This window comes from Saccopteryx bilineata, chromosome 2 (genome assembly GCF_036850765.1).
Source record: "Saccopteryx bilineata isolate mSacBil1 chromosome 2, mSacBil1_pri_phased_curated, whole genome shotgun sequence".
Taxonomy (NCBI): domain Eukaryota; kingdom Metazoa; phylum Chordata; class Mammalia; order Chiroptera; family Emballonuridae; genus Saccopteryx; species Saccopteryx bilineata.
In genome coordinates, this window is record NC_089491.1 from 116,548,133 (window position 1) to 116,575,835 (window position 27,703).

General features: G+C 48.3%; 1 protein-coding gene across 3 annotated transcripts in view; it reads left to right on the forward strand.

Annotated features, from left to right (window-relative positions):
* The window catches only part of PRMT8 (protein arginine methyltransferase 8), a 96,256-nt gene extending 69,679 nt beyond the window's left edge, over positions 1-26,577 (forward strand). For all 3 annotated transcript variants that reach the window (XM_066254777.1, XM_066254778.1, XM_066254779.1), the window contains 6 exons: positions 1,333-1,475; positions 2,086-2,173; positions 10,922-11,037; positions 16,190-16,340; positions 24,883-25,004; positions 25,767-26,577. In XM_066254777.1, coding sequence (XP_066110874.1) covers positions 1,333-1,475; positions 2,086-2,173; positions 10,922-11,037; positions 16,190-16,340; positions 24,883-25,004; positions 25,767-25,850 — 704 coding nt within the window. In that variant the 3' untranslated portion in view covers positions 25,851-26,577. The remainder of the gene's footprint in view (positions 1-1,332; positions 1,476-2,085; positions 2,174-10,921; positions 11,038-16,189; positions 16,341-24,882; positions 25,005-25,766) is intronic.
* The last annotated feature ends 1,126 nt before the right edge of the window (positions 26,578-27,703 follow it).

A 27,703-nucleotide genomic window follows, 5' to 3' on the forward strand; every position in this document is an offset into this window, starting at 1 on the left:
AAGGTTACATGAGCCTGGGCATCATTCTAGAGTTATCTGGGCCCATGTACATCACCAAGTGTCTAACTTCATATAAAGAAAGCTTTACTCAATAAGCCTTAATTAAATACCAGATATTGGAGAGCACACCTTCATTAGAGGCCACTAATGGGCACTCTCTCACCTGCACTTATTTCCTATGGAGTTAGGAAATAAAGCCAGTGACCTGTGTGTCCTTTGCCATCTAGAATTCTCCAATTCAAATTATTGTGGAACTGATATTCAGAAAAGATGTGAGGTTTCTTTTTGTTGTTGTTGTTGTTTTAAACTACTGAGTATAGGCCATTGTCGTTTTCCCAGCAAAGCTCGGGCATCGTATAGTCTTTCAGAAGATGGTGCCGGAAGAGAGTTTCAGAGCAAGAATGGATGGAACCTTTCAGGGGAAAGGTTCCCATGGAGCCAGCCAACCCATATGTCCCCCTGTCAATTTCACAGTGGCATCTAAGAGAGCTTTCACTCTGATCTTTATAACAACGGATACAAAATTCGGCACACCTATATGTCAGATGTTAAAAAACCCAACTAAAAGTTTTCTCCTGCCACAGAAGGACTGAAAGGTCTCTGAAGTGACTCATTAGCAGATGCCACTTGGAGCAAAGGCGTTGTCCCGGCGCTGTCCCCTTCCCCTCTCTATGGGATGGCCAACAGGGGGACAGGTCAGGGAATGTCTGTCTTCTGCTGAGTCCCGGCTCCTGGCCTGGCACTTCCCGTGCATGATTTCATTTCATCAGTACAACCACCTGCGAAGTGGATAGCACTTCCCAGGGCTGTTCTCCTGGGAACTGGAGTTCGATGGTCACAGAACTTGTGGAAAGTAGTGCAGCCGATAATGAGACTACCCTACATTTAATCCGGGTTTCTCTGACTGGAGAGAACACACGTTTGTCAAACATGAAACTGTCTCCTTCGTGAACTCACTGAGGGACGGGCCCTGGCTGTGAACAGATAAAAGAACAATAGAGGAGTCACCCCAGTCTTCCTGGGGTTTGAGTTGTCCCAGGAGCCTAACATGGGGTGAGGGTGCCATGAAAAGAGGGTTCAAGTCACGACAGATCAGAGCTGGACTCTGTTTCCATGGCCACCATGGAACCTCTCTAAACCTCAGTTTTCTTACTTGTAAATAAGAATAAGAATAAAGTATTTACTTTTCTTTAGGGGGAAAACATGCAACTAGTTTTCAATTTTCTTGGTGTACACTAGCACGGTGCAGGCAGAGGTATGCCCCAATCAGAACTGGGCTAAAACATGTAGGTCTGGCCCGCACAGTGTGGCCTCGGGGTTCTTATTTTCCAGTCATCACCATATTTAAGGGGAAAGTGGAAGAGGTGGAGCTGCCCGTGGAGAAGGTTGACATCATCATCAGCGAGTGGATGGGCTACTGTCTCTTCTATGAGTCAATGCTCAACACAGTTATCTTTGCCAGGGACAAGTGGCTGGTAAGTGTCCTGCACACTCTCCCCTTGTGGGTCTCTGGCTATCTTTGCTGCTGTGCCCCTGGTCCACAGCCTAGGAAGACATGAGGATTTGGGCTAGAAGATGGTCTCTTCCAGTCTCCCAGATCTGCTTCAGGGAACAGAATGATTATCCGTAGGTCCAACATGTCTAACTGTCACAATGTTCTCCTGTAGGTCTAACCTTGGCTTCCTTCAGCATAACTGAACCCATTCTGTGTTGTCAAGACATACGTCTATTGTGGTCAACAAATACTTAGGGTTGCATGGCGGCCAGGGAGCCGAGGGTGCTTCTGACCTTGGCTTCTCTGGGCTAAGAGGTCATACCATCTTCCACTGTTCCTCAATGGACTTACCCTCACCCCCCACTTCATTTGTTCTACTGATTCCGTCCAGGTTTTTCAAATTCTCCTTGCTCCAAAATAAAAAGTGAGCATTATCATCTGAACCCTAATCCTGGCCAAGGTGACAGTCTTCTGAATGAGAAATTTTGGCAAGGGGATGCCTGTCTGGTGACTCTATGTGCTGTTCAAAATGTGATGTCTTTGTCAGGTGAATAGATTACGAGACCCATTTCCCCACAATTCATCAACAGAAACCTGGAGGGCTTATGTTTCCAGACCGGGCAGCTTTGTACGTGGTAGCAATTGAAGACAGACAGTACAAGGACTTCAAAATACACTGTAAGTCAACTTTTTGTTCTATGTTGGACTTTTTTGTTTGTTTTGCACATTTAGGGTTGGGGGGGGGGGTAATTCAGTGGGCCTGAGGTGAGCAGCCTGTCTATAAACATACTGCTCTGTCTGGGTGTTTACCTGACATTTTCTGGATTCTTCTTCTCTCCATAAATGTTTATGTTTTTCCCTAGTCCCAAGGGTCCACAGAGAGAAAATAAGCAATACGACTCACATAAGATAGATGTCTTGGGGCGAGAGAATCAATGCAGTGTTAACGAAACATCAGTTGAGAAACCTGTATGGTTTTGCAAACCAATGCCATCCCAGAAAATTAAATTAATAAAAAAAAAGGAAAAGAAACAGAAGTCTCAGAAGCTGAGATTTGGGGAAGGACAGCAGGCCAGCGAGCTGGAAGGCAGCAGGTTTCGTTATCCCAGAAGCCCACCACAGGGGTCAGGAAGGGCCGGTCTCTAGCCAGGCCGAGCATTCTGCCTCCTGCCTTCATGCTACTCAAACTTAACAAAATGATATCAATTCTCCTCATATTTAATGAAATATGTTTTCTTCCCTGAGGTTCTTTGGGAAAGCAGTGGAGGTGGGAAGAAATAGAGGCTTCCTATGCGTGTGCGTGCATGCGTGTCTATGGCGGGGAGACTCAGGTCCAACTCTGTTTTCATGATCTTCTATCAGCTGAGAACTTGTTCCCTTAGGGAAAAACACCAAAATATCTTCCTTGTTTTATATTGTCCAAAAAGGACTGGTTTGTTCTATTTAACTTAAAGGATAACATTTTTCAATGACACAAACCTGGTCCTCGACGAGATGATACCAAACCTTTCTAAACTTTCATAAAGTTAGAAATGGCCATGTCTCCCCAGCCACAACTTACCATGATAAAGGAGCAAAGAACCCCTCATGCACGTGACACGCACACCATCCAGCCCAAAGCAGGGGGCAGAAACTCCAAAAGTCCAATGAACTCAGCACATCGAGGGTTCCTGCTCCTCTGGTGGTCCAGTCCTCTCTGGCGAGATGATTGTGGGGGCGTCACAGACTGAGCAGATGAGTAAATGCCTACTGCACCAAGAGGTTGAGACTCAACTATTTGGCGAACTGACTGATTCATACAATTCCCATCTAATAGCTGTTAGTGCCACTGGTGAGAACTCAGCTAGACTGTGCTATGTTCACACTGCTCCGGAAAGATAACATCAAAGCATGAAGTTGAGGCTCAGAAGGAGATAGAAATGAGACGGTTATTTAGGCTCTGTACTCTTTGCTTCTAGTCAGTCTGGCATCATTTCTAACATTTGATGAGGATTGAGAAGGAGGGTAGCCTAGGTTAGATGATCATGCTTTGAAATCTAGTCTTGGGTTCAAATCCTATCTGGCTCACTTTGAAACATCATTGAGTCTTGGTTGGAGATAACATCACCAATTCCCTAGACCTGTTATGAAAATTAAGCGAGATGATGCATGTCAAAGGACACAACAGTTCTTGGTGCTCAAGGCACCAGACTGGTTGAGTCTCTAATGCGTCACTCACTGAGCTCTTTTCTGCTCCTGGCCCTGGCAACATGCCTGGCTGCTAAGCTTTCTAGCCTCCAGTGGCTCAGAATTTGGGACAGATGTACTCTCACGGTGGATTGCAGAAACAACTCAACAGTGAACATGGATCAAATGTATGTCTAAATAGGCCATATTTCACCCCGGAGCTGCATTACAATGCTGCTTTTGGGGTCCTTGCTGTGTGATTGTACCGAATAGTGTTTTGAGGAGAACTTTTCCAGGTGCATTCTCTAATCTCATGTGCACTGAAATATTTATTAAGCTGCGACCTGGGCACAGCTCTTTAAGGAACTTCCTCATGGTTTACAAACAAACACATCTTTCCCTCCTCCTTTCCCTGGGTTGTGTTCGGGAAGATCTTACATGTGCACCTTGCAGTGAGCCAGCTGGGGCCAGAAGAGGACTGGGTGGGCCCTGAGAGTTACTGGGGACAGTTCCCAGGTGCCAGCCCAGCACTGGAGATCATGTGATTTAGCCGTGCACTGCCTGTTTCAATTTTCATGGCTTCTAGGAAAGAAAAAATTGAAAATCAGCCCAATATTTTCCTTGTGGAATGCTTGCTCTGAAGTATCTCCTAAACAAACAAACAAACCAAAAACAAACAAAAATTAAACACACATTTAAAAATTATTCAAAATACTGTGAAGCTTTCCATTTTTTAAAATTTTATTTTAATGATCTGTTCTGGTTTTTAGTAAAGGAAGCAAACCCATTTAGAAAACTGTTTCAAATAAATAAAGATTTTGGTTACTCTGAGTTCTCAATCACGAGTAATGCATCAAGTTTGCTGGTTGCTAAGGAACAATTGTAAGCAAATTTCCTTTGGCTCAAGAACCAGCTAAAATAGGAAAATCCTGAAGTGGCACAGGAGCGTGAGACTTGCCCAGTCCCTTTCAGAAGATACATTGTTAGGAAAACAGCTTCCTTTCCTCACCTCTTCTCTCCCCACGTTTCCTCTCCTCTCCTCCCTTCTGAATCTTTCTCCTTCCCTTCCCCCCTCCCTTTCCTTTCTCACCCACATGCAACACAGGAACACAAGAACGGTGAGATACAGATCCTGCTTTCAGTTTGCTCACCGACTACTAGAGACCACAGAGAAAGCAAGACAAACTGACCGGCATGTACTACTCTCACAATGAATACTTTGTTGGGTGAATAAAAGTGTGAATAAATGAAGAGATAAACCAGCAGAAAAATATGCAAGGTGTAACTCTTTCAACTTGAGAGAGGAGTCATCATTTTTAAAAAATTTCCACTATGGAGGACAGTTACAGAATCTCAAAATTGGAAGGAAACTAACTTGGTGAGAATTCTGTTTGATTTCTTACCCAGTACGTCAATCTCACCCAATACACGAATGTACAAACTGCCGAAAGGCAGAAGGACTGACACCAGCTTCCTGGCTTATGAGAAGATGAGCAGGAAGTCTTCTGCTGAGCCAGGGGTGCCGCCGCTGCAGGGCTGGAGGGCAGGAGCTCTTGGCGGCTCGGTTGTAGTCCATGCTTTCTCTTCCCCTTTCACCCTCAAGTCCAGAGTCTAGTCTAGCACGAGTCTCTGGCCCACTTTATACAAGGAGTTGACTTGGTTCCTGAGAGCCTAAAATATATAAAACTGTTGTAAACAGCTTTCCTTCTGTCTAGAGGAGAAGCTGTAAGTGGCACCTGGTGGCATTTGCTCTGCTCTTCTCTGAGGTGGTCCCTTTTTTTTTTTTTTTTTTTTTTGTATTTTTCTGAAGCTGGAAACGGGGAGAGACAGTCAGACAGACTCCCGCATGCGCCCAACCGGGATCCACCTGGCACGCCCACCAGGGGCGAAGCTCTGCCCACCAGGGGGCGATGCTCTGCCCCTCTGGGGCGTCGCTCCGCCGCGACCAGAGCCACTCTAGCGCCTGGGGCAGAGGCCAAGGAGCCATCCCCAGCACACGGGCCATCTTTGCTCCAATGGAGCCTTGGCTGCGGGAGGGGAAGAGAGAGAGACAGAGAGGAAGGAGAGGGGGAGGGGTGGAAAAGTAGATGGGCGCTTCTCCTGTGTGCCCTGGCCGGGAATCGAACCCAGGACTTCTGCACACCAGGCCGACGCTCTACCACTGAGCCAACCGGCCAGGGCAAGGTGGTCCCATTAGCCATAGCAGAGAAACTCAAATTTCTGGGGCCAGGATGGGGAGGCAGGATGTAGCTACAGTGCTCGCCAATGAAATGTAAATTTTTTTTCCAGTACTTCATATTTCTCTTCTTCCAGATGCTTCTGAGATTTTCTCTTTATTTTGATGTCCATCAGTTTGACTCTGATGTATTTAGGTGTGTTTTTCTTTGTTTCTATCCCACTTGTGGGCACTGTGGAATTCTGGGGTCTATGGGCTGATGATTTCATTAGTTTAGTAAAAACTTCAGCTGTTCTCTCTGCAGATTTTTTTTTCTTCTGCCCGACTCTCTCTTTTTCAGAGGTTCCAATCACACATATATTTAAAGTTGTATAATATTGTTCCATTGATCTTGGATGCTCTATTTTTTTTTTTTTTTTGCTCATTTTTCTCTGTATATTTAAGTTTGGATAATTTTTATTGACCTGTTCTCAATTTTATCATTATCCATTCTGCTAATAAGCTCATCGAAAGAACTGTTTGTCTCAGATACTGTGATTTTTATTTCTAACATTTTCTTTGGCTCTTTTTTATAGTTTCCATCCCACCAATGAAATTCTGTATCTTTCATGCATGTTTTTCCATCAGATTTTTAAACATATTTAGTATAAAGACTTCAAAGTCTTTGTTGAATAATCTGAGCCACAGCTGAGCCACCTCTGAGTCTGATTCTATTGACCATTTTTTTTCCTTTGGAAGTGGGTCATAATTTTTCTTTCTCAGGTGCTTTGAAATATATTTTTTATTAACGCTGGAAATTGTCAGTAAAAGAACAGTAGAGAAAAAAAAGGACAGTAGAGATAGGTGAATAATATTTATTCACAGAAAAGAACACTTTTTTCTTTTACCAGGCTATTACAGTGTTGACACGCGTCAATCTAGTATGTAGTCTCGGTAGGTCTGGGCTTTGTTGTTCCTTTAGTCACATTCACTGCGCCACAGTGCAGTTTTTTAAAAGAGTTTAATTCTTAAATCAAAGCTCATAGGCCCTTTTGGTATTACTTTTTACATCACCATAACATTAATAACAATATTTCTTGGTAGCCAATGGCCCTCACTCCACATTCACTCATTCAATAGACAAGATAGAATTGCAACAAAAATTCATCTATTTGACTTGTGCTGTCTCCTATCTGAGCTCCGTTTATGTTCAAGGAGTTCATGGGAAATGAATAGTCAGCAGAAAGAAGTTGAAAAAGTTCATTGTCTTGGATGATCTGTCTCCTGAATAACTGAAGGTAGTCTATCTGGGGTCATAAAAAATGAACTAGCCACTTAAAAGGAAACTAAAACATTGTGTATTGTGAAGCAGTGTAAACATTAAATATTTGGGAATAGATTTCTTTCCTTCCTTCCTTCCTTCCTTCCTTCCTTCCTTCCTTCCTTCCTTCCTTCCTTCCTTCCTCCCTCTCTCCCTCCCTCCCTTCTTTCCCTCCCTCCCTCCCTCCTTTCTTTCTTTCTTTCTTTCTTTCTTTCTTTCTTTCTTTCTTTCTTTCTTTCTTTCTTCCTTTCCTTTCTCTCTCTTTCCCTCCTTCCTTCCTTCCTTCCTTCCTTCCTTCCTTCCTTCTTTCTTTCTTTCTTTCTTTCTTTCTTTCTTTCTTTCTTTCTTTCTTTCAAGAGGAGGAGAGATAATGAGACAGACTCCTGCATGTGCCCTGAACAGGATCCACCCAGCAACCCTGTCTGGGGCCAATCGTCAAATCAACCAAGCTATTTATAGCGCCCGAGGCTGAGGCGTTCAGACCAACTAAGCTATCTTCAGCACCCAGGGCTGACACTCAAACCAATCGAGCCATTGGCTGTGGGAGGGGAAGAAGGCAAGGAAGGGAAGGGGAAGAGGGAGAGAAGCAGATGGTCACTTCTTTTGTGTGCCCTGACAGGAATTGAACATGGGACATCCATATGCTGGGCTGACGCTCTATCTGCTGAGCCACTGGCCAGGGCTTGGAAGTAAATTTCAATTAAAAAAGCATTATTTGTGGGCTTGTATTGTCCAGATGCTGCATAATAGGTACTGAGGATACAGGAGAAGTTCCCTGGCTGGGAGTGGCTGGAAGGTTTCACAAAGGCCATGAGACTGTAAGCTCCCCACTGGAGGACTGGAAGGAACTTGAAAGGTTATCTGACACTGAAGTTTCCACACTAGGGTTAGAACTGCCATTGTAGATTTGTAAAATGCCAGCTTTGTGGGTCTCAAGTCTGGAGATTCTGATCTGTAAGTCTGGTCTGGGTCCAGGTATCTGTATTTTTAGAGGTGTGCTAGATGATTCTGGAACCCAGAACTACTGAATCAATCTCCTCACTTTATGACAAACCCAGAGACAGGATCGATCGGCCCATGGTCATACAGCTTACATGGCGGCAGAACCAAAGTTCAGACCACATCATATGAACAACCGCTGTTGGTCAACTGCTCTTTCTGTTGCAGACGCTCTCTCTGTACAGACTGTCTTATGCACTTTATGTTTTTTATCGCATTTGATCCTCATAACAACTGTAATTGTTATCATCTCCATTTTAAAGAAGAAAACAGCTCTTTGAGGGATTAAATTCTTGTGATGGTTACACAGCAAATAAGTGACAGAGCCCAGATTTGAATTCCAAAGCCCAGCCTTTATTACACACGCAAACTCTCTCAGGTATTTTCCCAACATTTGCACTAAACCTCAACCCAGGCCACGACTGCAAGAGAGAAAAAGCCAGAACATGGTTGCAGGTCTCCTGAGGAAGGATTTTAAATGAAGGCAGGCCCTGGCAGGTGGCTCAGTGGATAGAGTGTCAGCCTGGCTTATGGATGTCCTGGATTTGATTCCTGGTCAGGGCACACAAGAGAAGCGACCATCTGCTTCTCTCCCCCTCCCTCTCCACCTTCTCTCCCTCTTCCTCTCCCACAGCCAGTGGCTGGTTTGAGCATTGGCTCAGGCACTGAGGATAGCTTGGCTGGTCTGAGTGTCAGCCTCAGTTGCTAAGGGTAGCTTGGTTGATTCGAGCATCAGCCCTAAAGAGGGGTTGCTGGGTGGACCCTGTCACATGCAGGAGTCTGTTTCACTATCTCCCCTCCTCTCACTAAGAAAAAAAAAAAGCACACAAAAAACAAAAACAAAGGCAGTGTGTCTTAGCATGTGTGTGCTTCACCTTCACCTGGGGACAGAAAGGGTAGCTATTTCCGGATTCTAGAAGGGGGTCTTCTTTGCTGCTTGTCCAGTTCCCAACTGAGCAGCTTCCTCCTCCAAATGTAGATTTCAATTGGGAATTTGGCACCGGGCTTGGGTAATTTAATGGGCTATGACTGGCATCTTATCCTCAAGCCAGAATTTCACAAGTACTCACCCTCTGGGAGATGATTATTTTCTCTACCTCTTCTCCCTGAGGAAAGTCTTTGTGTGCCTCAGAAAAGAGTGTGAGTCAAAGGAACACAGCTTTCACCGACTGTTCTTTGTTCCCTCCTCGCACACCCCCTCTCCCAAACATGCAGGAACAGAGTTCCCTAAGATGCCGTGTATTTGATGAACATTTTAAAAGAAAATGTAATCCCAACAATTTTAGAGAAAAGCATCTCTACTTCAGTGCATTTCTAAGCCCGTCTGAGTAAACAGACAAAGGCGAGTCGGCTGCCTAGTAACGACAGCCTCTGCCCAGGCTAACCTCGGCATTGTGCGGCCAGGGAATTGTCTTCCTGATGCTGTCACATTGGGTCAGTGCAGCTGAATGGTTAAGGGACATGCTGGGTTTGAGCCCTAGCACCACCATTTCCCTGATGTGTGACCCTGGGCCAGGTACATCATGTGAGCCCGGTGCTAACTTCTCTGGCCCTGGTTTGCTCATGTGTCCTATGCAAGGTTTCTGCGTAGCTAATATGAAGGGTCTGGCCTGGGCATGGTGGTCACTCAATGAAAGCAACGATTATCACCATGTAAGAGTGGTCTTACATGGACCATCAGGCTTGCCTTCATTTACTCACCAATCCGGCACTCTACATCTTTCTTCCTTTCAAAGCATCTTGTGAGCTGCCACAGGGGGTCAACGACCTCCCCTGGGGTGGTTTGTGTTCCACTTGGGAGATATTTCTTATGGCTAGCTCCTGAGTGAGTGCATTGATGGCATATGAGAAAGGGAAAGACTCTCATGGACTCCTCCCTTGTTTTGAAGTTCAGAAAATTGAGGTTCAGAGAGGTAAGGGAATTTGAACAAGGGCTTAACCGCTAAGTGGTAGTACTGAGAGTCAAACTGTAGCCTCTTTCACTTTAAAGCCGATGTTTCTCTCTGCTGCATTAAAAACGGGTAGGGAGAGCCTGACCAGTGGTGGTGCAGTGGATAGGGCATCAATCCAGAATGCTAAGGTTCCTGGTTCTAAACCCTGAGGTCGCTGGTTTGAGTGCAGGGTCACTGGCTTGAAGTCCAAGGTCGCTGGCTGGAGCCCAAGGTTGTGGGCTGGAGCAAGGGGTCACTGGCTCAGCTGGAGCCTGCTGGTCAAGGCACGTATGAGAAGCAATCAGTGAACAACTACAGTGAAGCAACTACAAGTTTATGCTTCTTATTGCTTTCCTCCTTTTCTTTCTCCCTTCCTGTCTCTCTCTAAAATCAATAGAATTTTTTTTTTGATGGGTGGCAATAGAAGGGAGAGAGATGGGCCTTCTAGGTCTACAGAATGGCTTGAGCAAACGCCCTGATGTAGAAATGTGGATGGCAGACGAGAGAGTTGATAGGAGACTGCTAATTCAGGGAGGGGGACAGAAAAGCAGGAACAGGAAAAGTCAGGGTTTGGGTTCTAGACTTGAGCCTGTGGCATTCTAGTTGTGTGACCTTAGAGAAGTTTCTCAGCCTCTCTGAGCTGTAGTTTTCCATAAAGAGGGATCTTACACATGAGATAATGTGAATGAGCATTTGATACATTGCAAATCACTGTACCCAGATGAGACATTCTTCTTCTGTTCTGATGCAGCATAATATGGGCTGCCCCTCACCCTCTTCGACATGCTCAGGAGGGCTTGGGAGACTTCTGGGGGTCCTGTTGCTGCCCCTCATGTCTTGCTCTGTTCCCTTAGGGTGGGAGAATGTCTATGGCTTTGACATGACCTGCATCCGGGACGTTGCCATGAAGGAACCTCTGGTGGACATCGTGGATCCAAAGCAAGTGGTGACCAATGCCTGTTTAATAAAGGTCTGCAGACCCATTCTGCTTGGGCCTGGGCATGTCGGGAACCCAGCTGTTTCACCCTGGAGCAAAGCCGTTGCCAGCTTCTGCATGACCCTGGCCTAGTGAGGCAAGGCCACTTGACCAGAGCCTCTGGCATCACAAGATGACCAGTCAAAAAAGCCACACAGAGAGCTATTGGACTCCATGGTGACACAGCTGAGGGAGAGAATCAGTACACGTCCCTTGGTGGTACTGGGGGCAGAGATGGGGTAGGGGAAGGGGCAACAGAGTAGAGGACACCCTGGAGGCTGGAGGGTCAGATCAGGTTTGGGGAAGCTACTCCATTCAGAGGTGATGGCCGTCTTATGAAAGAAATCTGATACCTCTATCTGCTGTGTAGTTGTCACTACATTCCCGTGTCCTAGCACACATGGGACTGTCCGGCCAGAAGTACACAGCCCCCTGCCTGAGGCTTCTTGTCTGTACGCTCTAACATCTTTTTTTCCAAAGCTTTCTTCACTGCAAGTGCAGAATGACTGGTTAGCATCATTATGATACCAACCCTTAGTGCGTTCTCATTATTATTAAATACTCAAACAAGCCAAATTTGGGAGAATAAAACTCAAAGCTGTCCTTGACCTCTCCTCTCTTTCATATTCACCTCCTAGAGAGAATCTCTGTTTGCACGTGGCATTAAACTTCCCGTCCTTTTGCGTTTATGTATGTGAAGATATCATGTTGAATCATATAAATTACTCATATGCGGTTGTTTTTAAAAAATCTAGAAAAACATTAATTTCATATGGTTCAAGGTGATTATTTTAGTTGAAAAATTTGGATTCATTTTTGTACATATTCATCAGCCCACCCAGCCCTCATGCTGCTGAAACAGCCCTGCCTGTTCTGGTTCTGCACCTGTCCCTTCTTCTCTGGAAATACGAGAGTGGAGGACCATGGTGTTTACAGTGGGAGGGGCCCAGGGCCTTTGGGAGCAGAGGGAAGTTTCTGAAAGACTAATGCAAACTGCTGATTTGCCAGATAACTGTCCTTTGTCACCAGATATGGTGTTCCCAAGAACCACAACCCTTGGCTCGTAGTGTCACTGCAGTGTTTAAAGACACCTCTGAGAGCAAATAAAATGAGATGAGCCTCACACAGGTCTCGTTAGGTGCTGCTTCCCTCTTGTAACACCCTATCTACGAGGTCTGGCTTCAAGTCTAAGCGTTGGACTTTCCATTTACAGACAGGGTTCTCACCACTTAATGATGCAGCCCGTGCCAAGTTCCTGCAGGACTGATAGTGAGCAAACATGCCCTTTAGTTTCTTTCTACCAGCCCCTTTGTCCCCGAAGCCTCTCCTTTTGAGTGCCCCAAACAAGAACCAGGAAAGGACACCCTCAAACGAGCTCACCACAGTGCAAAACATGTCTGTGAATATGTGGAACAGATAGAAATCGACTGTGCAACTACATTTGCCAGAATGACACATGGCAGCTCATTTGACCATTAGGCAGCTGTGTATCATGGCTTCAGCTTTGGGATAAAATTCCTTCAGCGTGCTCGGACCCCAGGTGGCTTTCCGCCCCTGATGGGTATGCCACTGCATCTCTGTACATCTGCTGGTCACACAGTGGACTGGCCTGCTTCCATCTGCCCAGGCCACACTGGACTCCGTCCTCTGCTCTGTCCCAGCCAGGAACAGTCAACGACCTTCCCCTTGGTAGCAACTGAGTGCCTGAGTACAGCCAGGTCAGGGCGGCCAGACTCAGGGGGGGCAGAGAGGCTGTGAGGGCGTGTGGGGACCGAGCTCCATGCTGCGGTCCTTCCCGCCTTCTCCCTCTGTCCCCAGAGAAGACTGAGGACTGTCTGTGTTTGCTCCTTCCAGCAGGAGCGCCCTCCGGCAGCTCTCTTGCTAATGTGCTGAGCAACGTCTTGCCGTTTTGCGAGCCTGTTGGGAAAACACTTGCCCTTCTTCACACACTTAATTGCTATTTTCATGCTATTAGTGTTGCAGAGTGTGACACTTTATTATAATTAAGACTGTTTTGACCAGACTTCTGCTTTGAGACATCCATTTGTAACATTATTTAGTAGTGGGGATAGCAATGGCCTGGGGCTCTTGTAATTGATGCCTATGGAGCCCTTCACTTCATGGGGTCACCTGAGGCCAAGTTACAGAGTCTTCGAGATGCTATCTCTGCTGTCAAAAGAAAGAAAGCTTCCAGCAAAGGGGCCTGGGTTCTGGGGAGCCAGGATAGCTGGATTTGACTGCAGACTTGGGGTCTGAGAGGGGTATGGAGCCGAGTCCAGAGGGGTCTGTGTCTCAGAAGCCCAGCCAAAGCTGATCTCACACTCACCGCTGGCCCAGCCCCCTCTCCAAAGACCCACTGCCTACATTGTCACCATTTTAATGTGCTCCCCTATTTCTGTCTTGAGGCTTTTGTTCCTCCATAGCTGCCGTTAAGATGCAAATGTCTGCAGGACCTAATGAGCACTGTCAGCTAACACAGCTAATAGCTGACATTTGGTTGATGGAGAGCTGAGAGCAAGACCCTATAGAGAGAGAATGGCTGATAGGTGGTAGTGTGTGTGTGTGAAGTGAGGGAGAGACAGAGCCAGATCTTGATGTGTGTCGGAGCCGACTTTCCAGGTCTCCCCTTCTGTGTTCAGGCCAGTGGGTTTGGGTCGCTTTAGCTAAGCCACGAGGACTCCTGGAAGGTGTTGCGTGCAGGGAGCAGCACAGTCTGAATGGATTTGAAAGATGAGTCAGTTGGTATGAAGGTGAGACCTGGGAAAGGGAGGCGAATTGTCACACAGGAGACCCGCGGGGAGAAGACTGATGAGTGTCAGCGGCCGCGGCACACAGAGAGGGTATACAGACCAATAAGGTGCAGCCTCTGCCCCTGCAGAGCTCCGTCCCACCGGCAGAGGCAAGGCCAGGGTGACGAGGCTGCTGAGATGGGCCAGAGGTAGGGCAGAAAGACCAGGCGAGGCTAGAAAACAGCACGGAACTTGGAAGCAGCCCGGAGCCTGGCTAGTGGCCCTGACTCAGAAGGAGATGGAAAGTCAGCGAGTGTAGTCACTGGGGGCCTGCTGGACTGTGCTGAAGCCATGAATAAAAACACAGTCAGCCTGCTCTGTTGAGCTGGAGGGAAACTGTGGATAGCATGTGGCCGGGAGGAATAATGAACATCACGACGGCTGACACACACTGGGTCTAAAAAGATTTCCCAAACTAAAGTAATGGTCCAAACTAACAGGATGATAAGTTTAATGGAGGACCCCTACACTTGGGTCCCAGGGAGAAAGAAAACTGGATTTTGAGAGGGATGAAGTGGAGGCAGGAGGTTGGCTAACTACATGCAGTAGGAGCCAGCAGTGTGCTCTTTAAGGTCAGAGGCTGGTGAAGGAGTCAGAGAGCATGACTTTATGAGAAGCAAATGAAAAAACAAGGGCAGTGTATGTTGGAGTAGAAAATGTTTTACAGCCGTGTGAGCTGTAACATAGGTGTTTCAACCTAATTCTGTGGGTGGAAGTTACTGAGATGGGTGTGGGCTCTCATTTGTTACATAGAGGGACCTACCAATTGAAGGCGGCAGGAAATGGAATCAGTTGCCTGGTAGGTAGTGAATGCATCATCCTAGAGTGTTCAAGCAATTACCAGATGGTCAGAATGCTACCAAGGGGTTCTTGCATTGGATACATGGAATTGGCTCTCTAATTCTGCACGCCCAACACAGGGCTCAGCGTTCCCGTAGTCCTTGTTCCCAGCCTTATCTTTATGAGAGGCTCCCACATTCCCCTAAACCTGCAGCCTCACCTCTTCCCAACTAATAGGCAGAGCTTCCACTCCCCCAGCGCCTTGTCAAAGTGGCTGGCCCCAGACCACCACGTGGTGCTGTTCTGCTGGCTCCTTGGACCATACCTCCTCCTCCTCTGTGCTGTGGAGGCAGGACTTCTCTTTGAAGGCCCTGGATGCTTCACATCTGCTTTCACTTCTTTATTCTAGAAAGATGTAGAGATAAGAGCCATTTCTGCTATGTCCCTTTGCCTCTTCCCTTATCTTGTCTCCCCTCTCAGACCCCTTTCCTAATTATTCCCAACATGTTCCAGCAGTTATCCGGATCTCAGGAGAGCCCCTGGGAACCGTTCCAGGCACACAGGTGTCTGGTTCTTGCAGTCTTCAGGACAGAGATCCTTGCTACACACCCCCAACAGTGGGCAGTCCTTCCTTAGACCTCACTGAAAGCTGCCTGGACGCCTCATGGGCTCTCGGAAGGTTTGCCCTATCTCAGTGGAGCCAGCAAACAGCAGGTCAGCATTCTCCACACAGAAAAGAACAGCACATTGTAAACTGTCCTTTATTATTTGTTCCCCCTGCAAGATTGATTTTCAGCCACTTCCCAACTGAAATTGTTAAATTATTAGTTCTTCATCCTCCAGCCAGAATTGAAAAAAAAAAAAAAAATCCCTCTATTTCCCCTTTTCTTTCTCTCTCTCTCTTTTTTTTTTTTTACTTTTTCTTTTTTAACTGTCCAGGCTTGTTATCAATGGCTAGCAGAAGTCCCTTCAGCTCAGTCTGTGGCTGTGGGTGGGCTCAGGTCCTCACTCCTGTGGTAGTACTTGATGCCTTCTATTGCCAGGCACTTATATGTCAAAGACCTGAGAAATGAGTAGCCTGACTCACCTGAATCACAGGGAGGACTTGGTAAAGCACAGATTGCTGTTTTGATTCAGGGGGGCTAGGATGCCCTCCTCTGCCCACCTCTGCCCTATCCCTTGGAAATTGCTCCGAGATCACACTGTGAGACCCATTACATGAATGCAGCAATGCTGAGAAGGATCTCTCTGAGGACATTCAGTGTGGGTTTAAGGGTGCTCTGTAATTAATTCTTCTTTCCCTCTCCTCCCCTCCTCCATCAGCCCTACCCCCAATAGATTTACCCTTGTATTGCTGTTTCCCCTGGGTTCTGATTCATATCTGCTGGCATCACTGCTCCACCCTAGAAAGGACAGAGGGGGTATAGGGAGGATGGTGGGCTGGGCCTGGGAAGTTACCCTTAGAGTATGACACCCGGGAGGATCTGTGTAGGTAGCCTCCTGCGGGAGTGCAGCCCCCAGGACCCAGGCCTGGTGGGGGCGTGACGTGTCGGCCTTGTCTCCTCTCTGGGCTGCAGGAGGTGGACATCTACACGGTCAAGACGGAGGAGCTGTCGTTCACGTCTGCCTTCTGCCTGCAGATCCAGCGCAACGACTACATCCACGCCCTGGTCACCTATTTTAATATTGAATTTACCAAGTGCCACAAGAAAATGGGGTTTTCCACAGGTGAGCCTTTTGTTGGCATCCCAGCCCCTCCCTTTTCCCCCTGCTGAACTTTGTGGGAAGTGACACAGAGCTGGCCCCAACGTGGGGGAGGGCTGGGCGTTCGGGGCCACCGTGTGGCACCTACTCTCAGTCTTCTATCAGAGGGCTCGCATGTCCCTGAACTGTGGGCTGCCCAAGGAGAAGGCAGTCACCTGTGACTGGCATGGCCAGGCCTGACAGAGTGTGTTAAGTGGGGAGAGGCAGAGGTTCGGGCCCCTTTTGAAATGCATGTTTGTCCGTTGAGCACTTCTAGAGCATATTTTATGTGAGCGGTAAAGAAACAGTGGAATTAAATTTCTGTCTGCCCACTGCCTGTCTTTCTACAGATTCAGTAGACTGCAAATGGTTTCTCTGTGTCTCCTGCTTTCGTCACTACATACAACCCAGTCTGTGCTCATTAGGTCCCTGACACTGTTCCCAAAGACCTCCCACATTCCCCCTCCCAGGCCCCCTTCAGAGGTGCCTCACTCCCTGAGGCGGACGAGCCCAAATGCCTTAGTGGGGTAAGGTCACCTGGCCCAGCGCACTCCTCTAGCCTCATTTCTTAGCCCTCCTGCGCTTCGCCTCCACCCTATCCTGTTGCCGCCACTGTGCACACAGCCTGTTCACACTAAGCACTTTGCAGTTCCCTGCACTCGGTGAGGCTTCTTAAGTCTCTGGGACTTGCTTCTGCACTCACCAACCCCTGGTCCATCCCAGTGTGCCTGGGAGTGAGGGGGTCTTTTTGTCAGAAGCTCTCGTCATCTCCTTTCCTCCTGTGTTCATTTGTTAGGGCTGCCATGACAGTACCACAGACTGGGGGCTTAAGCAACAGTTCTGGAGGCTTAGGAGTCCAAAATCAAGATGTCAGCAGGGTTGGTTTCTCCTGAGGCTCTGTTCTCATGTGGCTCTGTGTGCACAGGTCCCTGGCAACTCCGTGTGTGTCCTAATTGCTTTATGAAAGGACACCAGCCAGATTGGATTAGGGTCCACCCGAAGGACCTCATTTTAACTTAATCACCTCTTTAAAGACCCAGCTCCAAATACAGACATAGTCGGAGGTACTGGGAGTTAGGGCTTCAGAATGTGAACTTGCAGGGGCACAATTTAGCCTGTAACTCCTCCCCAGCCCCCAGCTTCTCACCTGACCAGCCCGGCCTCATCTCTGAGCGTGGTGTTAATGGACTCCCTCCTTCCCTCTGAGGTCAAACTTAGGTGTTCTCAGTGCTCCTTACATCCCGTGCTTAGGTCTGTCATGGCTGTGTTTAACATGATGCATATAGACCATGGCAAAAAGAAACAGAGGGTATAAAAAGTCGAGGAAAATGTCCTCTCCCTGTTCATCACAGTCTCACACCTCAGAGGCATAAATTGTTAAGGATTTATATTGTATCCTTCCAGAAAACTTCAGTGGTGCACAACCACATACGTATCTATATACACCTTTTAAATTCTTTTTATTTGAAATAATTACACTCACAGGAAGTTGTGAGCACACGGAGTTCTGTGAACCCTGAGTCCAGCCCCCCCCCCCATTGGTGGCATCTTACATAACTAGAGCACGATATCAAAACGGCAGCATTTCTAACAAACACAGGTTGGTGCATACTGCACACAGGGCCTTCTGCTACCTTTTCTTTATTTAACATTATGTCTGGGAGGTACTTCCACAGCCTCACAGATATATATATATATTATTATACATATATATAATTTCTTTTTTTAAACAATTACACAGGAATTCAATGTAGGACGTGCCATCATTTAGTCAACATTTCCACCCATTTTTGCAACCCTTGGTCTCCCCAGGAGTCGGGATCGCATCTCATGCATCTCGGCACTCCTGGCTTCTAAGGCAGTGCTTGGCTCACCGCAGATCCTAACCACATGTCTATTAGCTATGTGTTGAAGGTTCACCTTCTGCCCTTGGGATGTATTCAGAGTCACATGGAGTCGCCCTGGGGACTGGGAGCATGTCGTGTGGCAGGAATAGGTGGGTTCTACCAGAATCTAAGGATGTGATTATTCAATTCTGGAACACCTGGTGACAATGATTCTTCCTCACCTGTTGACAGATGGAGCCAAGGACTTATCTGGTCTCTCACAGAAGGAATTTTTCCAGAACTAGTGTCTCCCAACTACCAACACCAGGGTTTCCCAGTCTCCATTGGCCAGGCCCGTGCTGGTTGGTGCTCCCTGCCCCAGGGAAAACCCAAGATGCCCAGTCCGGGCCATCACAGCAGTACCCTTCTTAGAAGGGCAGCCTGCAAGCTCATCTTCTTGGTGGGCAGAAACAGCCAGGAGGGGGCAGGGAGATTTTACCTGGACCCTGAGGATGGGGAAAGCCCAGCCCCACAATGGTTCGGAGTGGGGGCAGCGAGAGGGCCGAGGAGCCTGCTTGGGGACCAGGGCTGTGACTGGAGGCCAGGGGTGGAGTCACAGTGGCTGGCTCTGCCTCTCCCGCCTCCCAGGTGGTGCCTTCTGCAGGGCCGGCCCTGTGGCAGGTGAAGAGAAAGTCAGCTCTGGAACAAGCTCTGGCTTTTGAAAGCCTGGGCTCCAGCCCTGTGGCTCTCAGCTGGGGCCCTAGAAGTCAAGCAGATGTCCTGGTGGACCCTATTCAAAAATTGCCCTCTGGCTTTGTGATGGCAGAGGCAACATTCCTGATGCTCCCCACGTGGAGGAGTCCTGGTTAAATTCCAGTTTAGAATCAAAGAAGAGCCCTGGGCTGCCTCAGAGATGGTGAGAATTCGAAGTGTTAGGTCTCCAACCACGAGTTCCCTTTCTTTCCACTCTCTGGCCACCCCCACCTGGTACCACACAAGCCCTGAGGAGAAAAACGGTGACGGGAATGTCATACAGGCTCGAAGACCTTGTGTCTAGACCAAAGTCTGAGCCTATTTCTTTGTCTTTTTTCAGTTAAGGCATTGTGTCCCCTCCCCCATGCACAGAGTCCCGGGAACTTAGGCTTTGAAGGGAAGGTCAGTTCCTGTAGTCTGTTTCCTGAGTGCTGGGGCAGAAGCCCTCCAAGCGTGGTCCCGGGGCCAGCACAGCCGCATCACCTGGAGCTTGTTAGACATGCAGATTCTTGGGCTCCACTCCAGGCCTACTGAGTCAACATCTCTAGGGTGGGGTCCAGAAATCTCTGTCTTCATAGGCCCTCCAGGTGCCTGTGATGCATGATCAAGGTTGAGAACCACTGCCCTGGTGCAAGCCCGCCTGGCAAGGCGGTTGAGAACCTGACCCATGGTGACGTCCTCTGGAAGGCAGTCTCATCTCCATCTCCTGACTCCCGTGTGCCTTCTCCCTGGCCGAGACTGCACGGTGCTGGCTGACAGAGCCCCCCGCTCCCTGGCAGCACCCCTGCGTACACAGTGATGGGGGACAGACACTGTTTGGCTCTTCTCTCAGCCACCCTACGGTGTTGCTGAGGCACTCTGCTCCCAGCACTCAGCAGACGTCCTTACCAGTTAGCACGGGTTTGATGGTGGGCTTTGATGCAGACCCTCTGCACGCTGACTGCCAAGGAGAGAGGATTTCCTTTTTGTCTGTAAGGACCCCAGATGCACAGAATTAGATTAATCTTAATTCTTGGTTTCTGACATACTATCATCATTGGGTCATGACTGCTTCATTTGTTGCTTATTAGTGTAATGAATGCCTGTGAACATATCACTTACCCCAGTAACCAGAATAAAGTAGTAAAGTTAATCAAGTATTATTGACTATGACATAAATAATAACTAGAAATAAGATGATTATTATTGGAATATAAATACATTAGTTATGAAATAAATTATTAACATATAAATATTAACCAGAAACACATTTTTACATGTTTATTTATTTTATTTCTTTATTTCATTGAATTTATTGGGGAGACAGTGACGAACAAAATTACCTAGGTGTCAAGTATACAGTTCTATCTGTACACTGTATTGTTTTTTCAGCACCCCAAATCCAGTCTTCTTCCATCACCTTTTATCCCCCATATCCCCTCGTCTACCTCCCTCCACTGCCCTCTCCCCTTGTAATCACCATGCTGTTGTCTGTGTCTGTAAGGTTTATTTTCTTAGCTCAATCCCTTCATCTTTTCCACCCAGCCCTCAACCCCACTCACCTCTGACAGCTGTCAGTCTGCAGAAATGCATTATTACACATGATTATTTTTACTAAATGTCAGTAATTTAATTCATAGTCACATCATAAATCCTTGTGAGCTCACCACCCAACTCAGTGACTTAAATGCTATCAACACCTTTCCACCTAGCTGGATGCTCTATGCCTAACCCTGTCCCCCACCCCTACCCCATCACCTCTAAATGAACACTATCCTGAATTTTTTTTTGTTCCTTATCCATTTGTATTTTAGAAAAGTTTTATCAAGTGTTTGCATAGGCCTAAGCAACGTATTGCTTGGTCTCAGCTATTTTTGAACTTCTTGCAAAGTGTAGCCTGCTTATGTGGCCCCTCGTCTTAAACCCTCAACTGTGTTTCCATCTCTGCCCAGCAGCAGCAGGCCCGGGGAGGCCAAAACACATCGAATACTGTGCAGCTTGAAAACGATTGCTGTTAATGGCCTTGGCATCTCTGCTCTGCTGCTCCAGGCAGGAGCCATAGTGGGCACAGGTGCCCAGGGCAGACTGTGCCAGCCAGTGGGTCCAGCTGCCTCCCCCACGGCTTTGGCATGTCTTAGGTAGTGGGAAGAAATTGGAACCGGAGCCCCAGGACTGCTGTGTGGTAGGTAGAAGGGCAGTAGGCTGAGTATGAGCAGGCCTGGATTTGAGTCCTGGTTTTTCCAGGAATCAGCAAGGTCAGGTGATCAGACACTGACCTTGAGCAAGTTACTCACTGAGCCTCGAGCTTGTTATATGTTAAATGACACCACTGGACCTGGCTGGCAGGACGCCCTTTCCAGCTTTGCCATCCTGTGACGTGCAGTCATCCTCTCAGGTCAGAGAAGCTTCTTGCTGCATAGTCTTTAACTCTTCAAATACAATTACAAATGTGCTGCTAGAAAGAGTATGAGATTCCATTTAGCCATTAGGAAGTGAAACAGGAAGCAAGATTCCACTCCCTTCCCAAAAGCACCAGGAAAACTCTGTGAGAGGTCCCTGCTATTCATTGCCATGGCCCCTGTGGTCATAACTCATGCCAGGCTTGGTTGTCTTTTCACTTAGGCGGTAGGATCTGAGGGGGGCAAGGCCGTATTTGTAGCTGTTCCCAAAATTTAGGACTATATCTGGCACATGATAGGCATCTGGAAGAAATGTCTGTTGAACGAGTGAGTGAATGAATGAATGAATATGCACTTGGAATGCTGCAGGCAGTACTGGTCACACTCATTTTAAACTATAAAACACAAGCTGTCCACAATCCAGAACCCAGAGAGATTGTCAGGAGAGAGGTGGGAGGGAGGGAGAAAAGGGGTCTAGATATTGAGAGTATGAAGGTATCTTCATAACAGGAAAGCTGAGGGCAGGGGAGGAGAAGAAAAGACGTGTTCACTGACGAGAATTCTAGATGTCCTCCATAGCCCTGTGGTCAGTGCTGACCTTCGTGCACAGCACCTTTCTGGATGCTTCTCCAGGACGTTCTAGACAGCTAGAGTCAGGCAGTACACCTCTGCAGGCTGGAGCTATCATTCACGGGTTAGTCAAATGATATATCCCTTTCTGTAACAATGAAATAACCACCTAATGCTTGATAACACCGTAGCATAGGCCTAATATGTTATAGGACACCTTTGAGAGCAAAAGGGAGAGCTATTAATAATTACGCCAGAAAAACAGAAGTAAAGTGGAACTGTCCCGTGCACAGAAGTAAAGTGGAACTGTCCCGTGCACAGCCAGTTTGGTCACGCTTATCTCCTCCCTGTTCTCATCCCGTCTGATCCTCACAGTGCCCCACGTTGTGCAGGTGTAGAAAGTGAGCCCCAGGGTCACAGTGCAAATACGTGGCAAAGTGGAAACTGGAAACTGGGTCTGTTGTGCCTAAATAAATGCCCTTTCCACTGACACCCGCCCAAGAGGGGCGATCAGATGTGAATGATTCATTTTGTGCAGCGGTTTCAGCCGTGGCTGTTCTTCTGCATCACCCGGGGGAGATTTTTAAGTCTGGGCACATATGCTCCCTTCTCCCCATCTCTCCTTCCCAGAAATTCTGAATTCAAATTCCTAGTAGAATGAAAATATCTGAGTTTTAATGGACATCTTGTTGGAGGATTAGGACTGAGAAGACTGTTTTAGATAATCAGTCCATAGTTAATGGACCCATCATGGAAATGAAATGTTTGGGGAAGTTCTTAACTTTTGATTAAGATGTTTTGATGTTGATGGCCGATGGGGAGGGGGAAAATCACTTTCTTCTAACTCAAGACTGGCTTGTTTTGGGGGGTGCTTCCAACAGAGGCAGACTCCTAGGCTTGGTGGCTGGCAAATCTGAGCCAGTGAAGTCTCTGGGATTGTCATTAAACATCTGATTAGGTGACAGAAGGAAGCTGCTTGAATCCCTTTGCCTGAAGGTCTTTAAGAACAGGAGAGACACCTGTCTGAGCTGCTGTAGGTGGAAGTGGGGGTGAGAGTGCTGTCAGTCAAACACTCCTCTTTTCCACACACACTGCAGACTGCCTTTTGACAATTTATTTAGATGCAGTTGGCAGGGAAGGTGCTTGGAGCAGGTGGACTTTGTCCGTAGGCAGCAGTGTGCATTGGGGCCAGGAGGACTGGGTATGTTTGGGGACCCAGGATCTGAGAGGCTCAGATTCATGTTCATGATCCTTCTTCAGGCTCTTCCCAATGTTCAGACTGCTCTTCCCCTCCATGACCTTGAGTGTGCATTGATTCCTCACATGCACAGTGAAGGCTACCTAAGTCTGTATTCAAACCACTGCCTTTTGATCAAGCCAGTTTATGTCAAAGGGCAAAGCAAGACAAACTCTTCACCATCATTAAAATAGGGCTTGGAAGATCTTAGGGCTCACCTAGTCTGACTCAGTGCATTATAAATCCCCACTTAGTGGGACTCAGGTAACTCATAAGATTGTGATACAGCTTTAATTCTTTCTGTTGAATTAAAAATCTGCCTTCTGGTAATCCCCATTAACTAGCCTTTGTTCTGCCTCCAAAGCCACAGATAAGGCCACATACAAGTCTTTCATGTGACAGCTTTTGTAGTGTTTGAAAGGCTGTTCTCCCCAAGTCTTCTCATCTTTAGCTCTGGTCCTAAGCAAAGAGGACATCAGTCTTAATGAGTTCTGTATCCTGGTGGAGTAAGATAGGAACCTGGCGGGCCAAGAGGAGCTTTCTATAATCAGATGGGTTCTTCTGTAGTCCGCGGGTCCTGAAGCCCTGGTATAACTGACCATCCATGGGTGCACTGAAGCACCATGAAATGTCTATCTACTCTCTTTTACACCAAGTAAACTGTTAATTTACTCAGTACTTATAGGTCTACTAAGTGTGGTGGTAAGCACTGAAGATGTAGAATGAACAGGCCTGGCCTGGTCCCTGCCTTCATGGAGATCACAGTCTTGTGGAGGACACAAACACGTAGGGAAAAGGGCACTTATGCTGCAGCACAATAGACACCATAGTAACACAAGCTCAGGGTGCCCCTAATCCAGGTGGGTGGTCAGGCAAGGCTTCACGAAGGAAGTGACCTAGGAGGATGAGGAAGAGGGAGCCTGGTGAATAGTGTGTAGGGAGGGAGGAGTGTTCAAAGACAGCTGCTGCTGAGGAAGAGGGCCCATTAGCCAGACCTCTCATTTGCCATGAAATCTGTAGTGTGCCGAGTGGGGGAGGGGTGGGACTTAATGGCAAATACAACGGAGGTGCATGCGTCAGTGTCAGCGTGGCTTTGGATCATGCAGGAGGTGTGAGCTGCGGACCAGGGCTGGGGCTGTGGAGTGAGACTCCTCCCTCGTTCCAATCCGATCCAATTAGGAGGGCACAGCTGGAACCTCTAGAGGGCCTGTGCCGAGGGTACTAATTTTGATTCTAGGCAGGAGAAGCAGTCAGGGAAAGCTATTTGTAGGACTGGGCTGTCAGTGGAACTGGGGAAACTGGGTTAGCTGGGGAGTTTGCATTAACAATATCATTTTCGGGGAGATAGGGTGGCCCACTCCACAGCCCCCTCCCCACACTGTCTGCAAGTCCTTCACTCTGTTGATAATGAGAAAAGAACAGTAGCATTCCGAGATTGATTTGTGCTGTGGAATTTAGTTGGTGAGAGGGTAGTCATCCTTCACTCCTTGGTGTGCATTAGTAACATCGTCTTGTTCTCTTCTGACTCACAGCTAAGGTCTGAGGGATGGGGGCTTAATGGAAGGAGGGATCACGGGGGCACAGGGGGAAGTTCTGGGGGCCTGGAGTCCGACTACCGGGGCTATGCACCTGCCCCAAGAGTGTTGTGTGGGCGTCAGAGGGTCTTAGAGGAAACCAGAGACTTGTGGGCGGGGTCCCAGCCTCAGCCCTTTTGGAAATGTCTCCTCTGACTCTCCCGTTACCTCCTTGTCCTTGCTCCTCAGCCCCAGACGCCCCCTACACCCACTGGAAGCAGACCGTCTTCTACTTGGAAGATTACCTCACTGTCCGGAGGGGGGAAGAACTCTATGGGACCATCTCCATGAAGCCAAATGCCAAAAATGTGGTGAGTGCTGAGGCAGCATGCGTGTGGGCACGGGTCAGAGAGGAGAAGGCACCTCTGTGGTTCCAGGACCCACACACCCAGGTGCCTAAGTGCCTTGTGCACAATCAGGGAAGTTACCGGAGGCGGCAGCAAGAAGCTGGGCTTGGGTGTAACTAGGCAGTACTGAAGGACTCCAGTGTTGGCCCCTTCAAGCTCAGGAATTAGAGACTGTTTCTACTTCTCCCTTCCCCCTGCCCAGCCCAACTCTCTCAGCCTTGAGCACAGCTCCTCGATCTTCACAGAGGGGCTTTGAGAACAGAGGCTGTTGCCATGGGTTTCACCTCATTTAGAATGAGCTGACCTAGGAAGTAAGAGTTTCTGGTGGCCTAGAAGAAATTTGGTTTGCGTTCTTCAGCTGGCCTGGTGGATTGGAGATGGTGTGATTCTTTCGGAGCCACTGCAGGTGTGGGTAGGTGTACTAAAACTCTGCAGAATGAATGCCTTGAGGGCTATCCACAGAAAGTTTGCCCGTGTTCTCCCAAGATGAAATCAGAGGGAACAGTTTATATTATGACAGGAAGGATTTAGGTTAGAAATCAAATAACTTCCTGTAAGGATAATGAGGCACCAGAATAGGTCCCTGAGGGCTGTTCGCAGGAGCTCCTTTGCTGGCAGACCTCAGGAACACAGGAGCTACCCGTCCGTCCATCCACCTGAAGGGAGGGGAGTGCTGCCGTCACTCTGACCACACTAATGCCGTGACCTTCTGCTCCTTCTCTGCAGCGAGACCTCGATTTCACAGTAGACTTGGATTTCAAGGGACAGCTGTGTGAAACATCTGTATCTAATGACTACAAAATGCGTTAGCACATGTGGGAAGCTGCAGAGAGCGAGCGAGAAAAAACTCGCACCTCGATCTGTGGCGCCGTGACAAGGAACACTGTTTGCAGGACTACACACTTGAAAACCAGAGTTTTAAATTCTGCCTTGAAGATTGGGGAACTCACCAGGGCCCTGGTGGGCCCCGACACTGGACAGGTGGCCGCCAGCTCCTCAGCTCTGCTCTGTGAGCCTTTGCTGTCACTGACCAAGAGCGACCTGGAGTGCTGCGGCCGGGCCGAGGACAGAAAGTACCCATGTATACCCATTGTCCTCCTTTACTGTGAATCTCCGGATCTTCCAAGTTTTGCATGCTGCAGGCATCTAGGGCAGACCGCTTCACTAGTACCTGGAGGCTAGTGTCTTTGATAGCATAAGCCAGATTCTGTCTGTGCGGTGGAGTGTGCGTGCGTGTGTGCGTACAGCATATACAGTTGTTTATTTACCCACAACACTGTACATGCGTGCATAGGCAACCACTGGGTCCACCCATGTGTTCATTCAGGGCGCGCGCGTGTGTATGTAGACTATATATTACTCTCAGAGGAGATTTTGTTGCTTTTGAGTAGGACTTTGTTTTGTGATTAGCTCTCCCTTCCCCCATCCCTTCCCAGATGTAAGCAGCTATGAAACGTTCTCTGTACTAGCTCTGGTCTCCTTTTGACTAGACCATGGCTCGGAACCCTGAGCTTAGGACCACACACTTTGTGGGCGCTCAATAAATGCACATGAGAGTGGAGCGATGGGATGGCTGTGCCTCTGGTGCTCTGGAGCGGGAGGGCTCGGGAAGAAGGCAAAGGCCGCTGCGGAAGGGGAACCAGAGGAGCGGCAGCTTGGTTGCTCCCTGCTCCAGAAAGGTAAGCTCCTGTGTAGAAGCAGCTGTGAAGTCAGGACTGGCTGAAAAGCACGTCTCCTGCAGAGTTTCCGGGAGTGGGAAGAGCTGGGCTGAGGGGACGTGAGCTAAGGGAGAGTGCTGTAGAATGGGAAGCCACATGAGCCTGGAGGGAAGCCAAGGCCCCGAGTGGGAATCTGGGATGTGCATGCGGCCGGAAGGGCAGGGAGGAAGCTGCTGAGCTCAGGTCCTGAGTCACTGTGGAGAGATGGGGGCAGGCTCTGAGGGAAAGGCCAGCAGGCCTGGGGAGGAACATTCCTCAGCGAGGATGCTGATAGTTTGCAGTAGCACCCGGGGTGTAATGGTGGATGATTTTGTCCCTGTCCCTTCAGCCCTAGGCCAATGTCTAGCACAGCCTGTCACCCTCCCCATTGTCGGGAGCCCACCCATGTGGAACAAGGCCTTCCCACTGAGCTCAAAAGAAAGACACGTGGTCCTCGAGGTGGCACCCAGTTTCCCAGCACTGCTCTTGTCCCCAGTATGGTTGGAAGATGTCTAGCCCTCCCAATGTCTGCGTCCTTGCCAGCTCTGAGATTTCAGACTCCAGTCCCTTCACGGAGAGGGCAGAACCAGATGGGAAACTTCTGGGACTGGGACTGGTTACTTGAGGAACATAGGGGAGCCTCCCCTGTGGACAGGGACCCAGGCTTAGCTGCCTTGAATATTCAGTCGCCAGGTAGCGTAAGGGCCCACCTCTTTGGTGTGGGGAAGGAATGGGCCAGGTGCCTGGGCCATGGGGGTCTAGCTGGCTCTGCCTTCAATTTAGTGTGGACCTTGGGCAAGGTACGCCATGTTCCTTGGCCTCAGCCTCAGTGTCATCGCCACTGAAACATGGGACCTGGATCAAGTGAGTGTTTCCCATACTGTGTCCTGCGGGGCCCTAGGGCTTGCGGGCGGTGCCAGGGGCTGGGTGGGCAGAGCTCTGGATCTCCCCAGATTCAGAAAGAAC